The sequence below is a fragment of the Paramisgurnus dabryanus genome, chromosome 5 (genome assembly GCF_030506205.2).
Source record: "Paramisgurnus dabryanus chromosome 5, PD_genome_1.1, whole genome shotgun sequence".
In the NCBI taxonomy this organism is placed as follows: domain Eukaryota; kingdom Metazoa; phylum Chordata; class Actinopteri; order Cypriniformes; family Cobitidae; genus Paramisgurnus; species Paramisgurnus dabryanus.
Window position 1 is genome coordinate 17,260,250 of NC_133341.1, and position 18,948 is coordinate 17,279,197.

Sequence of the window (18,948 nt, forward strand, 5' to 3'; positions counted from 1 at the left end):
GATTATAGGCCACACTGACAGCATATGGATTACATAGATGTTTTATGTGATGTGTTTGTTCTTTATATTGAGAAAGTGTTTTTGCTCGGTTGATAATGGGATGCTGTCAGTTCACTCGATAGTGTACAAACAGTACTTGCTCAGAACTACTGTAAGTGTGTTTGAAATAAGATTATCTGTGTGTGCAAGTATTTGTTTCAGTGATGTTGATTTGACAGCAAGAGACCAAATCAGGAAGTTTTCTGTGGAGTGATACAGTAGTTATAGAGGATTTCACATGTTTTTATTGGTATGCGTCGGGAATAAATGTCAAGCTGCGTATTATATGATTATGTTTTGGTTAACTGCTATGTTTTAAATAGTAAAAACTACTTTAACTAAATATTACTTCTGCTTAGTCCAGTGTGTTGAGAAGGGCACAATGCGTGATGGGTTTCTAAAAAGCAGTTAACATTTTGCATCTTGTGTATACGCAAATACACTCTCAGAAATAAAGGTACAAAACTGTACCCTTTCTGTCACTGGGGCTGTACCCTAAGTTTCCGTTTGGTACCTTTACAGGAATTCAAAACAGAATACAATTTTGGGTAGATTACTGTTCCTTAAGGATCTACATTGTTAGAAAAATGTCAAAATATCTACCCTAGCTGTCAGTGGCGCAGCACCCTTTAAAAAGTTAATTGTATGAACCATTATGTAAACATTTAGTACCAATATGTACCTTTGAAATACTAATATGTATTTTTGAGGTACTATTGTACTGTTATTTGCCACGTCGGAAAGTACGTTGGAAAGAAGAAGGAAAGATTTTCATTTTTCATTTGCGACCCATTAAATGGGTATAATCTATCTCGGGACCCGCCAACATATTTAAAATGTAAATATGAGGAAACACAATTTTTTCTCTTTTTATAATTGTAACGGTGTAGTCCAAAATATAAAATGAAGGCAGGATCTAATTGCAGAAAGGGACTTTAATAAAACAAAAAAGCATAAACAAAAATCCGTGACATGACATGGCATGACAAGACAAGAAAACAGACATGGCAACTACTCATTACATTAACAATAACCGACAAGAGACAATGGAAACAAGATGGCTTATAAAGGGACAGGGAACCAATGGGAACATGACACATTAGGGAATAGGGAAAAAGAGACAACATGGCAAGACAAGATTTCAAAATAAAGGACCTGAACATCAAAGAAGTAGTAGTTTTAATTTTCCTTGTCATTTTTATGAAATGTAAAGTAATTTGCAATATACTAAAATACCTTATGGTATATCAAATCATTGTCATTACTAGTCATTGGTGTGACTCACAAGTGGATCCTGACCCACAGTTTAAAAACCCCTCATTTAAAGGGAACATATCATGAAAATTTGACTTTTTCTATGTTTAAGTGCTATCATTGGGTCCCCAGTGCTTCCATTAACCTAGAAAATGTGTAAAAGATCAACCCAGTAACGACTGATAAACCATTCTCTGTAAGTATGTAAAAAATAGGTAATTGGAATTTGGGTCCCCTTGTGATGTCAGAAGGAGATCTTATTATAATAACACTTAATCTGCACTATCCAACCACTGCACTGCCATTTAGTGCAGAGATCATTTGCATTTTAAAGGACACCCAAAAATGGCACATTTTTGCTCACACCTACAAAGTTGCAATTTTAACATGCTATAATAAATTATCTATATGATATTTTGAGATAAAACTTCACAAATGTACTCTTAGGACACCAAAGATTTATTTTACATCTTAAAAATGTCCCCTTTAAGGGACCCAACCCATTGGGTTTTATTTAATCATAGGCTGTGTTGTTTCAACCCCATATTCTGTGTTGTTTTAACTCTTTGTTGGGTCAAATATAAAAACGTTTTTGGATTAATTTAACCCAACGGCTGGGTTTTACCCTTTTGACCCAATGTTGAACTCCATAACGTCGGATTGTAATGTTATTTTAATCTTGTTGTATGAGTAATTCAAAATTAATGTTTGGCTGGAAAGTGTGCCATAATATCTGTGTTTACCTTTGTGCAAAACGGGCCTTTTTCTGACAAACAGTATTTGCTTGAAGAAGAAATACGGAATTGATCTTCTGGCTCACTTACACATTGGATATATTATAAAATTTAACAGAATACTGAGTTCAAAAGTATTTACAGTATTAGTATTTGTTTGCCATTTGCTAGTCAATAAAAGGGATTTATACACTGGTTGAGTCTCATTTTAAGTGGTATGAGAATGAATATCATTGTTTATATTTGAAGAGTTTCGTTGCAAAATGAGATGACTCAGTTTTTTTAATTTTTCAGAAATCTCGTTTTTTGGTTCATCTCTTCATTTGCAAACTGAGTGTAAATGCAACAGAATTATGAGCCGTATTACCTGCAGCACTTGTTTGGGTTCAGCTAACCGATAGCTTATCAGCTTGAACATGACAAAAGATGACGAAACTTTGAATCTGAATATTCAAATACTGCTAGCATACTCAGTGAGGAAACTGACTCCTCTGTGAGCTCACCTGAGCTCAACCCTGTTACACAACCAATACCACGGACCCACACAAAGGACAAACGCGCATAAGGGCACACATTAAGAACAAACGTTAAGAGCAAACTGTAGTATATTTATTTAGAGTTGTATGTCAAGAGTGTCTATGGAGTATGTTTCTCTCTCTTGCCCTTTCTCTCTCTCTCTCTCTAGCTCTGCCTTCCTTCCTCCCTCACCCTTGTCTGTTCATATCTGATAAAACAACATTACATCACCATTGTACCAGCTGCTAAAGGGACAACCTGTAACACACATACTGACACAGCTGTGTGAGGTTGTGCTGTCCGCTGTCCTGTGGACAGTACAACCCCAGCTCTCCCACAGTCGAAGTTTTTTGCCTTTCTATGGTTTCAGATTAGGCAAGACATGGGATCATGATTAGTGAGTGAGCTTAGCTGTGACTGACAGTTGCTTGCAGCTGTGGATTTCACATGTTTACTCAACATTATCTCATAGGAATACTATGTCAGAAGATTATGGTGGAGGTTGTCCTGTACTACTGATCTGAGATTGGTTTCACACAGTACATTAATAACCAAGATATATGCTAGGGGACTGTTTTAAGAGGGTCACTTGGAACATTGGGATCAAATGGAACATCATTTGATATGTTAAGCTAGGTTGCAAATGTGGGAGAGGTGAATTAATTCGAATCTGGCTAGCAACACCTCCTGTCCCCTCTCTTCTTCACATAATTTTGTAGATATGTATCTAAACAGCTGTCGTCTAGTACCGGGGTTTCAAACTGGGGTCCCTCAGAAGGTTCCAATGGGTCCCCCCAAAAAGTTAAAGAGAATACAGAGGGGCAACCTTCCGATCACTCTGATGAACCCAATACGGAAGTGATTTAAACTGCAATTCATCGACTGGCCGCTTCATCGGCTGGCTCCAAAAGGGAGTCAATTCCCATAGACCACCATGTTAAAAATGCCCAACTTTACAGTAGAAAATAATATGTTTACAGCCTGGTATAAAAAGTGTTTTTGATCTTTATAGCTAATTTTGCCCTTCATGACAACTGTGAGGGGGGTGAATATTTTTGCAACTCATCCGTTTAAATTATATGAAGCCTTAAACTATTGCATAATTAAGGGTGTGGCCACTGCTGTCACTAGAATCTAGCTAGGCGGGGGTGGTTTCAGCAACCATCCACCTCAGCTTCACCCATGTCCCGCCTCTTTACCCATTTTCAGTTTTCCGCAAGTGATTCACGGTGACGCGCGGCCAAGATGGCGACGGCAGGCAACGGCCGCCTACTTTAAGCTTCAAAAACTATCCTCACAAACCAATGGGTGATGTTACGGAAAATACGTCCATACTTTTTTTACAGTCTATGGAGAATACACACAAAGTAAATAAAATTTTGTAAAAATTAGCTTCCCTTATAATATCACAATTACTATTTATCTAACGCAATTTAAATGATTCTTTATATAAAAAAGAAGATGGATATACACATATTTTAGAAACGGTGTCCCTCGCTATAGGTTCATTATGGGGGTCCCTGCAATCAAAAAATATGAGAACCCTTGGTCTAGTAGATAGCTAATATGCTCAGATTTTTAAGGTATGGTACTAATATGGGAAACATTAATCATTTTTTATTCTTTTTTTTTCTGTATCATGCTTATAAATAAAAAGGCTAAACATATTCTCAGTATTCTGCTGCTTGTTCGGCAAAAAAGCTTAACAAGTATGAATTTCTATGTTGGTCCAAGCTGGTTTATGTTAATGTGTTGTTGGCCTAGCTCAGTGGTTCTCAAACTTTTTCCGCGTGCGGCCCACCTTGTGTACGGTGCATTCCTTCGCGGCCCCCCCAAAGAAAATTTATGACAAAAACTGTTCTAAAATTTAACATTTTAATTAAACAAAACATATTAAGTTATACAAAGTAGTGCTGTTGGTAAGTAGCCTTAATTTTTTAGGTTTAATTACACAGAATTCATGATGAATGAATGTATTTTGTAAAATGTCATAAAACTGGGGCCCCCTGGGCACCATCTCGCGGCCCCCCGGACCCCAGTTTGAGAACCACTGGTCTAGCTGGTATACCAGGAACAAATTAACTATCAACATTTCTTTTTGTTACAGCTGGTTGACTAAAAGAAGGCTTATTGGTTAAAGTGGCAGGGACAGCTGCATGTGTATTATACTAATATGTCTAGTAAAAAAAATTTTTTTGCGATGTGGAAAGATACTCAATGTCTTCGAAATGATTCATGTCCTATGCGCTCACCACATTTTTGGTCTATTGTTGTCCAGTTTATCATACTTAGTGCAAAAAATTGAGGAAATACACTGAATGTAGTAGGGAAGTATATCATCTCATCTGTTAATAATAGAAACCGGTGTAAATATAAATGTACAATTGTGCTTGGGTTATGTCAAAAGATGATCTATAAAAATGTGTCATTTTTATAGGATTTGTGCAAAGATTGCTTATGTGTATATACTAGTTGTTAAGATGGATTGTGGACAGTTCAAATAAACATTATCCAAAACTGTAGCAACAAAACAACAAAACAAAAAAATAATAATGGAAGAAGGAAGAAAGGGAGAGAGAACAAGACCATAGGAAAGAGACAGTGACTAAGACATGAGAGACAGGAAATGAACAGAACAAGCAAGGTGAAGGACAACAGAGGTAACAATGATTTAACAGACATGGTAAAGCCTAAAGATGTAAAACTAAAAAGGAGACTAAAATGAACTGTATATGTGTGCAATATTGTCTATGATTTGCTTTCAACAATTACTTGATATTTGAAGACTGTGTGTGTTTGTGTGTGCTGTGTGTGTTCTGGAATGTCTGAGTTTTCTTCAACTTCAATGTGCAAAAACACCAGCTTCCTTTGCTTTCCCAAACACACTTTACACGCACACACATACCCGCACAGTCTCTCTCACAGTCAGAGTCGGCAAAGCTTTATTAACATCATTTTTATTGTTTACAATATTGCCAAAGTTTAAAGAACTTGCAGCCCCAATATGAACGATACAAGACAATAAAAAGGGAATTAGGTGCCAGAAAAATGTAAACAACTTTTATGAGTAGCTAAACAATTGCAAAAAGAGCAAGATACTAATAATTTAAAGGTGTAATGTGAGTTTTTAAAAGACATCTACTGGTGAGATTGCGAATTGCAACCAACCTCAATTTCAAAACGCAATGAGAAGTTATGGTAGCTGCCCCAGGACAAGCATGTCATTGTCTGAGATGACGTAGGGATGAAATGTGCTCTGTAGAGCAGTTTGTCAATTTAGGGCTACTGTAGAAACATGACGGCAACTTTCATGTAAGAAGACCCGCGGTGTATGCAGATAAAAACGGCTTATTCTAAGATAATACAAACCATCACTGATAATATAGTTATGTAAATTATATTGCATTTCAAGCGATCTTTCTAAAACTCCCACATTGCACCTTTAATCCTCTCCCTGTCCCCAAAGGCGCTTTCTATCTGTCAGTGTTGGAAAGTCTGGAACAATTGTTAGAAACTGGCTTGTGCTGTATTTTTCTCAGATTTTGTGACATTTTTGACATTTTAGAAGGAATTTTGTACACAAATACGAATTATGTGTACATAAACACAATGGCATCATCCATGCATTATGTCCTCTATCTGCATTTTCTGATAACTTTCAAAAGATATTTTACTGTTAGATTCTATTTTAAGGTCTGAATTGAATCATATGTTCTTGTGCGATGTTTATAATAAGCTATAGTTGTTCTTTTGTTATTGTGTAATTTGATTGGCCAACTGTCTGAGTGCTGTCCTGTGATGGGTTTAATGTCATCAATATCTGTGGCCCATAACTGTGGCCCCCATGTACTCCTCTTAGCACCCAGTGCTTTAGCATAGGATGTCAGATCACTGTTTTAAAACTTTAAAAAACGTTTTTGCTCTTTTTAGACTAATTGGGAAGATTGGTCTGCAACTTTTCTGCTCTGCAAGTTTGGTGTTGCTGTGTGTATTTGTAAGATGCTTTTATGAATTTGAAATTTGCTTTAAATTTGTGTCAATTTGTTCCTTTACCAAGGCATATACTTAAATGTTTTAAATGAGTTTAACATAGATAAAAGTAAATTTGTCAACATTAATTTCTGTCATAACACAACTTAAATAAAATTTTATGAAAATGGATGACTTGGATTTGATCGCATAATAAAGAAAACAGCCAAAAAGTGCGCAGGAACTTCTTTAATACTTTCTAAAGAAAGGCACAGCACCCTATTAGAAATAAAATTACAAACTACTGTATGTCACTGTGACAGTACCCTTATAAAGATCTTAATATGTACCATTTAGGTACAAATGTGTATAACTTTAGGTACAAATATGTACCTTTGATGTACTAATATGCACCCTTTAGGTACAAAGGTGTACTTTTTGAAATGGTACTACTGCGGCCCCAGCTTTTGTACCTTAATTTCTTTGTGACAGTTTGTTATTATTGTGAATATCCTAAAATATAGCAAAGTTTAGATTTATTTTCAATTCATAAATAACACAATTTTTAGTTACATGTGTGACATTCGTTATATGAGTTTACTATTATTATCAAATGTTGAAAAAATGAATAAAGAATGAATAAACATAAACTGTTTTGATCAGTAGTGTATTTCAAATTGAAATAGCTACAGTTATTTTATCAAAGCCTTTTCAAGCAGCACTTGATATATTGTATTATTTCATATGGAAGCTTGCGTCAGAGCAGCCTGCCGAAACAAAACAATACGGAAAAAAGATACAAATCATAACTGAGCATCTTGCGTTATCCCTGACTCATTTCATTACCACTGTTGACTCATCTAAAAATCACATGAATAAAAAAATTTACTTTCTTAATGCATGTCCTTGGTCTTATCCTACAAAATGTGAGAAGCATTTTTGTAAACCTATTTGAACTTATCCAACCTCTCTTCTCTGCTGTTGTATACAATGTTGTGTGACAGTCAAGGCAATAGTCAAATAAGTATTAAACCCGCCCATTCAACCACCTGGTTTATAAAAGCTACACACATACGCAGAGATGGTCATACAAACGCAATTCGACCAATTGTCCCCAATCACCAATTGTGAAGGTAGGTGTATCTAAATAACTTGCTTATAGGAATATGTCACTTTTCACAATTTAATCAGCGGCTGATAAAAAGCCCTACCATACGTTCATTTAATTCAATAGGCTGCTTTAGTCTGTGAAAAGTCGTTTCAGTCATTACAGAATTTTTATTTCTTACCGGCGGTAATGCTCTGCACCCTGTTGCGTCATAAATGGTCATTACAAATAGTAAAAAAGCTGGACAAAACGAAATCAAATACATTTGCCGGCCTGCCATGGAGTAAATAATAGGTGCAGAGGATGGTAAACACCCTCCTGACAGCCATGCACTGAATGTGAGTTGATCAATGTTGTCTTACTGTCTAATAGAAATGTTTGTCCTTTTCAGTATGTTGACAGGTAGACATCTTTCTCTTGTTTGTTTGTGTACCTGTTTGTGTATTTTTGTGTGCTCTTGCAGTTTTGCATGGCAGGTCATTCAAGCATTGTGAGCTTTAGGAGCAGGTGCAGGGAATGTTTGATTAGAAAAGGGAACCATTGAACAATGCACACACACACACACACACACACACACACACACACACACACACACACACACACACACACACACACACACACACACACACACACACACACACACACACTTTGCATATGCAAATCCTCCGTTTTGTGATATTATATTATATTTTTTCTTTAAATGTGATGTTTTTTCCAGTCGAAAAAGTTTTATTCCCAGAATATGAATAGTATTATATAAAAAATGTTATCAATAATAAGGTTATAACTTATTATATGGTTTTGTTGATTTGAAGTCTACATATAAGATCCTGAGTCATATTATGTTACCTCATTCCACTAAGGAATGTCCTCTACAGGAAGACCTGGAAGCACTATGTCCCAGCCCACAGCTCAGGAAGTGTGTTTTGTGACCCTCTGCGTGTGCTGACAGTTGGCCTTGTTTCTGTAAGAGATTATTCTGAGACTCGCTAAATTCTCTAAAGGTTTGAGATGTGGTTGCTATGGGAACAGTTGAGGTAGGCGATTGTCTTTTATGACCGCTGGGAAGGTATCTGTCAATCATGGTGTCGCCGAGGACAGCCGGGTCTAATGGAAACACGTGTTAAAGCTCAAGGAGAGTGAGACAGATATGCAGGTGTTTGTGTGGGTGGTGTTCACTTCTGCAGAGGTTACATTTGTGCACTGTTTCTATGTTTAGGCAACAAAATATATTTTACAGCAAACATGAGAGCAGTGCTTAATATAACATGATGTTACCATCTGATGCCGTACTGTAGTGCCACATCAGATTTTTCGATATAAAATTGTAGTATGCAATAGTATGAATGCATTAATCTGTTATGTTAATAAAAACATATTAAGCAGTCCTGTTTATAAACACTAAATAATTCTACATCGAAACAATGTGACATGCAGCTTTAGGGATGAAGTTTATTATCTCTAATAAGCCTTACCCATAAACAAATATCAGTGTGTGTTTATATCTTTGTTTGTGCCTTTTTTATTTAAATCTTAGTGGTGGTTGACACTTGTTGAACTGTCTTCTCCTGAGGGTAGATCTAAATGAAAACACTGATTCTCACATGCATCTACAGCCACACACATCAAAAGCTACAAGGACACTGTATTGTCAATATTAAAGTCCCCCCTGTGGTCGATAATTTTATATCTAAAAACTCATCTTTGAGCATCATAATAGCACACAGAATGTAAAAGTTTTTTCTGTGGCCGTAACTTCTTCATGTTTATGTAACTCAACACCATAGACTGTACAAAAAGATGGACGTAGTGTCCGTGATGTCACCCATAGGTTTCTGAAGCCAATAGTAGGCTGTGTCTGCCATCGCCATCTTGGCCACACATCACTGTGCATCCATCGCGGATATCCGAAAATGGTTAAAGAGGCGGGACATGGGTGAAGTTGAGGTGGCTGGTTCCTCTTCCTTCCCTGCTTCCTCACGCGCACTAACCCCACAAACCCCACCCCCAAAATCCTTCATGTTGTTTATTGGCTGGAACATGTTTTTATGTTTCGTGGTTGTAGGCTGCACCACTTTGTTTTTGTTGCTGTTTGTGGAGCCTGGGCTGTCTACAGAGACCTCGTTTTTTTACAGTGTGTTCAGGGGCCAGGCAGCTAATAGATAGTGAGGAGATGTTTGCTGTATGTAACAAAAAATTATGGCCTAAAACGCTTGAATTCACTTAGAGCACCTTTAAAGCATTCACACTGCACGTGTGAGCAACACTGAAGTAAAGCTAAAGCAGTAGTGCTGCTGTCGCTTCAGCGCCAAGTCTGTGCAGCATCCATACATAATAGGTATGGCTAAAACTACTGATCCACTCATTTAATTGTAATGATATGACTGGTTACTGTATATGTTTGTGGAATAGGAAACAATGGTTATTTCAAACCGCGATAATGAGACTTTGGAAAACTCACATTTTATAGAGAAAATACTCAGCAATGTGTTGAATGATTAATTTGCACATGGTTTGTATTAAACATAGACTGTAAAAAAGATGGACGACGTGACGTCGCTTCCTTCCATTGTAATGAATTGAAGCCAAAAATGTCCGACCATAGGCGCTGCCACGTTACGTAAAAACATCAGTTTGGATCCAAGGCATGCGCAGAAGGAATCGTCTGTAGAGCCAGAGGCGAGGCACGGTATCAAACTTCCGCTAAACGCTCAATTTGCCCAATTCAACCACGCCAATCATAGCGACACTATAGCACCGTTTCTATAGCATCAAATTACTAGCTAAAATAAACTTATCATAAAAATGAACAATTGGAACATATATCAGTGTGATAACAACTACCTTAAAGGACCAAAGCCATCTTTTGGAAAATTTAGTAAAATTTAGAAAATTTTAGTAGAGTGTAAATACTTTTTTTATTTAAAGCCGAGTCCTGTTCGTTTGCATGGAGTGGGCGGAGTTAATGACTTTAATGCTGCCAGCCACCAGGGAGCCATCAAAGAGCCAGCTTCCCTTTTCAAGATGTATGAGGCACACCCGGTCTTAAAGCTTATCAAACACACCACATACAGTAGACATATAAACCAATACACTTTTGTAATGATTTTCAGCATAGGGGGATTTTGAGCACGTCCCTTTTTGTGCATGTCCCTTGACATTATACATCTTTAACATGCATACCCTCACTCTTAAAGAAAGAGAGAGAGAGAGAGAAGAACATTAGATCAAGCTTCATGGCTCCTGACTGTTAAATTCTCATTACAGATCGTCATTGGGTCTGATGGAAACTGGTTGGCTTGATTAAAGTTTAATAATCTGCTGCTGAGGGCAGTTTTATCAAGAATTTTTTTATTTCACCTCATTTACTTATTTGAAGTGTATTATTTTGAAGACCATTTGCAAAGTCATTCCCTATCATGTCTCTGCATACATATTTTATTGATGCCTCAATGGAAAATGTGCAGTAGCAGCAAAAGAAATGAACCCTTATATACCCTTATGTCCTACAGCATGACATGATAAATAACATTTTTTTATACTGTATAATGCATGCTGTGTTTATGACCTCAATTTTAATGAGTGACTATATAGTGAAGTGATTGTTCAGTATAGTTACCATACTTAAAAGTTACCCTTTGCATTTACCCCATCCAGTGGGAAGTAAGCACCCACTGCAAGTCGTGAACACACACACACCCGGAACAGTGGACGGCTATCATTGCAAAGCCCAGGGAACAATTTGGGATAAATGCCTTGCTCAGGGGCACCACAGTCGTTTCCTGTTGGCTGTGAGAGTCGAACAAGCATCATTTAGGTTGCAAGTCCAACTTTTTCTTTACCATTAGGCCATGACTGTCCCAGACAAGCTTGTGCTTTTAAAAATAAATAAAACAATTCCTCATACCTGACTATGCAATTAAACAGCAAAATTTCTAAAACAGGATTAAAATGGTGAAAAATCCAAAGAAACGCTGACCAGTCATTATACATGGCTTGCTTTTTCCTTAGTTGATGGAAGTTGATAAACCTTTGTTTACCAACTTTACCTTCAATATAAATCCAAGGAAAATACCAGATGGACGAAATGTGGGAAATTGGGTGAAACAGCATGGGAAAAATATTTGTACTCGGTGCATGACAGTGAGATCAGAGTGAAGCACTTAACACAATCTGTTTCCAGATCTGTGTTCTTATCCTAAGACACTGATTGAATAAAACAGTCAGTCTGGTTTCATTTTCCCCAATGTCTGAGTCCCCCTGAAGGTCAGTGGAGAACAGTGAAAGAAGGAGCTCTGCATGCTGATGCACAGTGAAATATTAGGTTGATGATTTAAAGAATGAGCTATTAGGAGGCCTTTGACAGACAGCTTTCAGATCGTGACAGTGGAAGATCCTTCACTAAAATGAGGGTGTTGTCATGATGATTGTTTCTGTGACGTCTGTGATCTGATTACATGCTGAGCGAGTCTCATATGTCACACACTGGCAGGACGCGCTATGTGCATACTTGAAATTTGTATTTCTGATGGATAAATAAATAAGGGTGATAAGTCTTGAATGTTTGGATATACAAATGTATTATTTTTTGGTTAACTTTTTCTGATATTCTTTGTATTATCTAAGTAATGTTATATAGTAAAATACTGTTTTAGTATCAGTAAAAAAATAGTCTGTCTCTCTTTTTTACAGACTCTCCTCCTGAGAGGACAGGGCGGAGACGGAGCATGCCAGGCTCCGCCCCTGAAAAAGCTCCACCCACAATGGAGCCCTCTGCTGCTGCCACACCCTTCAGGGTCACAGTGAGTAGTACTGTACTATATATTTGTTTTGTAATATGCAAGAGCATGTGCATGTGATTAAAAGTATAGTCTGTGTTCCAGATGTACATATTTGAACGCACATGTGTTGTATCTCTTATATGTTACTTCTTCTTAAGATCTTCCATATTAAAAGCTTACTAGTGCCAATAACTTAATACATTTCGTCAAATGCTAATTTCCTGCATGCTATAAACTTGAACTCTATTGCTGTTTTTTAATTAAAACGTGGAGTCACATTTAACCCAAGTTAATTCAGTTCAGCCACACACTTGAAATTCAAGATGTGATCTATCTCAAAACCACAAACCAAGACCAACCCTAATCTTTAAAGTACTGCATTGAGGCCTTAAATTAAGAATTGATTCATTAGCTTAAAAAAAACTTTAAACAGAGTTTGGACTTTATAAACTACACACGAATATTACACAACACTACACAACTGTATGCAAATATTCAATCAAATCAGCAAACCAGGCTCACATACATGTACTGTAAAAAGTAGATTTTTTGATTGCTCACTGTAATCAGTATATAGTTGCAATTATTGTATGTGTTTTAATGTAAGATTTTTTGTGTGGCTGAAGATGAAAAAAGCATCGCGATTCAAAGACAACCTGTTAGCAATCGTGTCACATTATGTGCCGTTAGAGGAAGTTAATTATTAGAAATCAACAGCAGGTGGTATTCAGTAGTTTAAATCCCTTTATTCAGCTTTACATACAGTAAGATACCAGATGTGACTGCAGCAGTCTGTGTAGGCTTTTGCATGTGCTTGCTATTTCTCATAGAGTTGAATGCAGATGTAATGAAGTTTATAAGATCTTGGTCATTCAAGTGCAGCTTGACCCTAAGTGTCTGAAGTCTTGAACTGTCCAGTCAAAGCACCTAGGGACATTTTCCAAACGGAAGTGAGCATCCATATCCCCTACTCTCTTCAAAGGGCAGAGCCCTTCAAGTGAGCTCTTTGAAAGGTGAATGTGATTTATTTTCTCATATATGCTTTGGATCTCCCTTGGCAAAGTGACTGACAGACCAGTGTTACCTTGACAACCCTGCATGTACATTTCGCTAATAAACCTCTGAAAGGGCCCTTTGCAAAGAGATTCAGATGTTCACTTTCGTTTGGATAGGCCCTACAAATAGCTTTCCCTTTTTTGAAGGGCCTTTCCAAATGCAGTTTGGTAAATGCCCTAGAATTCTATCAGTTATTTAAACTGTGTATGTTTGAAAAGGGTTAAGACAAAAAGTGAAAGCCTTAAAAATCCCTGTGTGTTTAGTAAATCAATGACAGAACCAATACCACATACAGTGAAGTAGTAACTTAAGAGCATTTAAAAAAGAAATTATAATTCCTTTATAATTATAATTATAAGTGTACCCCCACTGGCAACAAATAATACAGTACTTAAAATCAAGAGATTTCTTTTCTTTTCTTTGTCCTGCATTTATTTATCTTGTATTTGCTATGTTTCTTCTTCTCCCTAGTCTCTTATTCATCCTGCTTCACTAATTTCTGGTTTAGACCATTAATCATACTTAGATTTATTGACTGACCTTGGTTTTTCAGCGAGACGATTATTAATGGAATTACATGTTGGGCAAATAAGAATGTATGGGAATGTCTGTCCATGTTAATGTTTGTCCCTGACCCATCAAAAAACAAATATAATTTCGACCATCATCCATCATCTTAAATCTTCCCTTGCAGTCTTAACTGGTTTTCTGTTTTTATTTTATTTGAACTTTATTTATAGGAAGTCCCATTGATATCAATGATCTCTTTTACAAGTGAGACATATCCAAGGTATTAGTCATACAAAAATTTTTTTAAAATAAAACTTATTTTAAAACAATACCAATTTTAAAGCACTGAAATCTTTCTGAACGACACAATCAAATGTCTCCTTTATCGTTTCTTATCAGTTTCTAAAAATTCGTAGATAGAAGTCAATGTAGTTAAAAGCAGATCTTTTTGTACATGTTTTGACAAATTTGCAGCTTGACTGGACAATAAAAATATTCAGTTGATGATTTTTCTTTAGGGCTTATCTTAGGCCAAATATAGCTAAGGCCTAGTCCTGTATTAATCTAAAGTCCTTTTAAATAAGTCGCATCACCCCGCCGCCATATTTGCAACGCCTCCAGGTTTTGTTAGAACAAGAAAAACAAGATGTGTCGATTCTTCATGTGTGCAAAGTCCACTACCAGAGGATTCAGATTTGCGATTGGTTCTTTTTATTGGGAGTCGGGACTAAAGTGGCCATTCAGATCATGGCGAACTGCCTCATTCATATCAATACGAGTGACGCATCTTGTTAAAGCAACACTATGTAGTTTCCATGTAAAAATGACTTACAGCTCCCCCATGTGGTTGAAAAGCGCAACAGCGCCTGGTATAAGACACTCTTCTGCAGGCAGGGGGAGGGGCGGGGCTGTGTTTCCTACCCTCCACCGCCACTTTCAGAGTGTGCTTGTAGCAGCTAGGAGGCTGCTCAGGTTGCAGCAAATTTGTCCAGTTAAAAGTTGTTCTATCACTGAAATAATTTTAGAGACATTATTTAAAGGTAAAAAAAAACTACATAGTGTTGCTTTAATATTAAACCTAATAATAATCTAACCAACTTTTGAGGAACATCATGTTAATCATCATTTGTGTTTAAATAGATTTTTCCCTAAATATATATTACAATGGCTTACATTTATTTTACTTGTTGTTTAGACTGTCATAGTTTTAGTAGCATGATATACAGTATAATGGATTTTAATTTTATTATGATTAAACGATTAAAATAATTATATAATAGTATTAAAACAATAATATAATCATGTTTTTATTGTTCTGTGATGTCTGTTTATCCGTGAGAAAAGCATAAAAACAACAGATCATTCCCCTACGTGTTTCACAATATATACTTATATATATTTTTTTTGCCCAATTTGTTAATATGTAGCCTTAGGTTCTCTCTATATCTCTGTTTTTTAACCAAATTTGTAAAATCAGGCCATCCCTATGGTCAAGGACATAAGATGTCAGTATCCATGACCTTTATTTGACAGACCTGTTCAATAGTCGCTTATTAACCTAGCTCGACATTGTACATACAGACTTACATCCTGATACTGTCTGTTCCCTTTGCACCACCACACTTTCAGATCTGCAGCAAAATTCTCTTGTTTATCTTTAGATAAAGTGGGCTTGTTCATTATTCAGCCGTTTTATCACTGTCTGTTTCAGTCCTCCGTTGATTTCATTTAATTCCCTTTACGTTCAGCACAAGTGAAGGGTGCACTGAAATACACTGACTGATTGCTCTGTGATTAAGAGATGTCTGTGTGTGATCATTTGCATATATTGTGAATAGTAATCAACAGGGAGCTTTAATTATGTAGAATATGTAGATGTGTTAATTGGTGGGGAGAAGCAGTCTACTTTCTGTTTGTTTACTAACACTCTTTTGTCAGAAACTTGTGCTATTGCTTGATTTCTGATGTCTTACCTCTCTTTTGCTCTTTAAAGTCCGTGTGAAGTTCTCAGTTTGTGACACATCGTGACACCGTTTTAGCCCCGCCCAAATAATCCTGAACACAAAAATTGTTTAACAATCTTTTTTTCCCTTTATTTATTTGCAAGGGACAATGCACATCAATCAACATTTTTAGTTTACACTCCAAATGTAAATGCGGCAGAATTAGCTAAAGAGCTATTTTTTATCTGCAGTCCCTTGCCAGGTCAACACAGTATCATAGTACAAAAATAAAATACATAAAAAACCAAGACAAATTAAAAAAACTAGAGTACAATACAAAAATGGGAAGTACCTACAGTAATATAAGATAAATAAACTATTGATAGTTGATCTAGCTCCACAATTCAGTTCTACACAGTCTTTGTAATGTGTTCCATATATTTCTAACATTTATATGTTTAGAAACAATTATCTGAAATTACACAGACTTTATACTTCACCCTCTCTCTCTATTATGCTCTTCCTCTTTTTATCTCTATCAATTTGCTTTCTAACCACTTAGGAATAGTTGTACCAGCGAGTGTGTTGTTCCCGCTCCCTGGCCTTTGCTTTAATGACACGGTCGGATTAATGACATCAGTTTTAAGGAGGTTGTGTTCGTGACAGTGTTGCCCTTAGAATAAATCAGCTTCTTTTTTGTCCACCAATTAAGTGAAAAAATTAATAAATTAGTAAACTATTGCCCCGCCCCCGATACTATCGTGTATCGGCAATCTCAAAGGCTGACGATAGGACGATCTCCATCCAGATGCATTAACACCTCTGCATAGCAATATGCTTTAGAACAGCCTAGCAACACACTAACAACTAAGCCCCCTTTTTATTGTGATGCCATTTGAATTTAGCACCAGCACACAAGTATAATTTTTTAAGGAAAGGATATTTTTTCAATATGCTCTACAGCTTGGCAATGAGGATAAAGACCACACTTTCCATGTCCTTGAATATCTGTCTTTATCACCTTCTGTCTTTTCTTCTCCATCTTTTTCACTTTTCTCACGTATTGCCTCTCTATCCCAATGTCCTTGATGCCAACCTGCTGTCTCCATGGTAACAGCTGCCTAAAGGAAGTTGTGCCTTGAGCCGCAAAATGTGACAGGTGCTTTCACAAAAAGAGGGTGTATACAGTGGTAGAATAAGCGAGTGAATGGGTAAAGAAATGGTGGTGAAAGATATGAAATAAGTAAGAGACAAGAAGATTTTAACTACATGTTTTGACCTCTATTTCTCCTTCTCCCTCTCTCTCTATACTGTATATCTCTCTCTCTATCATTCTCTCATTAGGGGTTTCTGAGCCGCAGGTTAAAAGGCTCAATAAAACGGACTAAAAGTCAGCCTAAACTGGACAGGAACAGCAGTTTCAGACACATTCTGCCAGGCTTCAGACCTGTGGACAACGACAGGTAAAACCACAGCTAATTTTCTTCACGTTCCAATCTTTATATAAAGCAGCTGACCCGCCAGTGTCACCAATTAGACATAAAGGGGTTTGGTCAGACAAACAGATAGTCCTGCACCAAGCTCATATTATTGGTTGAATCAATGTTGCCGCAGCATTTTTGTAAAATCATTGAGCCAGATTGTTTACAATTTTGGGGGGATATCAGTCTACAAATCTGCTTGTTGGCTGAACGGCTGATGCAAAAGGCTCAGAAAACTGGAAATGCTTCAGGAGTTTTGAAGTTGATCGGATTGGTTACATCCAACAGGATTTCTGGGAGACTTACGTGTTGTGTTGTTTAATAGTCTGTCTGGAAATAAAGCCTAGGCGGTGATTGGTTGATTTACATGTCAGTCATGGTCCTTGCATTTTCGCATACATGTAGTTGCCTTTGCTCTCCAAAATGGGAGAAAGTGTTTTAATTTGAGTTGCAATAATTTTAGCATTATGAGCATTATATTTAGTCTTCAAATCAGTAGGCCCAACCTTAAAAGTATGTGGACCCTGTGAAAAACAAATAATTGGTTTTGACCCACTTTACTAAAAGTTTACTGGATGCGATTCAAGATTAATCAAAGGTTGAATAGGACTCAGTAAATGTGTTTGCATGCCTTTAAATGTGATATGCCATATAGTTCCATATGTATATATGTACACATTTTCTTATGTCCATAGTGAATGTGTGAAGGGTGTGTGTGTGTGTTTGGCAGACTGGTTATTGAGGTCACTTTTGACATGCTTCTCTTGTCAGTGAAAACAGACAGGGCTTTGCAGTCCAATCTGTCATCTGCCTCTTTCTCATGAGATGCTCCTTCATGCATCCTTCTTTTTCCTTATTCCATAAATATCCTCTTTTTAAACAGACCACAGCTGTGCCCTGCTCTTCAGCATTTGCACATTTCCATGCAAATTTCTGCTTGTGTTGTTCTTTATTTTACCATAAGTTTCATACACTTAAGGGTTTTTCACACTGTGCTTAACGCTGGGTTATCTTCTTTTAAACTCCACTTTTAACTACGGGTAAAGCAGCGTTTCACACTTGTAATTTTGTAAGGGGCACATTTTCCATTTATTCCGACCTGGATTACTTTGTTTTAACATTCAGCTCCTACCAGGTTGACCTAACCTAACCAGCTGGTGGCCCACCTGATCAACCAGGTTGGAGCAGCTTGAAAACATTAAAAATCATAATACCGGCAAGAAGGTGGTTTTGAGATTTTCCAGCATGTATCAGTAGTCTATTTCTGTTGTCACAGTCCAAAGGTAGTATAGAATAAATATTTTAATCACATCCATTGAAAAAAATTTCCATTCATACGGTTTAGGATGCTTTAGCCATTAGCTAAGACTTTGAGGATGAATAGCGAGTAACAACTATCTTACCTTATATCAGCAGTATTAGCTTTGGCTGCTATCCAAAACCCACGACCTGAGCTGCTCATCCGTTCTTTACCCAAATGAGATTATATGTGCGGATGCTGCTAATCCCAAAAGCATCTCATTTTATAGGATTAAGTGTAGTAATTGTCTGTATTTG

The 18,948-nt window shown here is 36.9% G+C and overlaps 1 protein-coding gene across 4 annotated transcripts in view; it reads left to right on the forward strand.

Annotated features, from left to right (window-relative positions):
* The window catches only part of dab2ipb (DAB2 interacting protein b), a 138,277-nt gene that overhangs the window by 53,297 nt on the left and 66,032 nt on the right, over window positions 1-18,948 (forward strand). For all 4 annotated transcript variants that reach the window (XM_065293448.2, XM_065293450.2, XM_065293451.2 and 1 more), the window contains 2 exons: window positions 12,313-12,422; window positions 17,255-17,373. In XM_065293448.2, coding sequence (XP_065149520.2) covers window positions 12,313-12,422; window positions 17,255-17,373 — 229 coding nt within the window. The remainder of the gene's footprint in view (window positions 1-12,312; window positions 12,423-17,254; window positions 17,374-18,948) is intronic.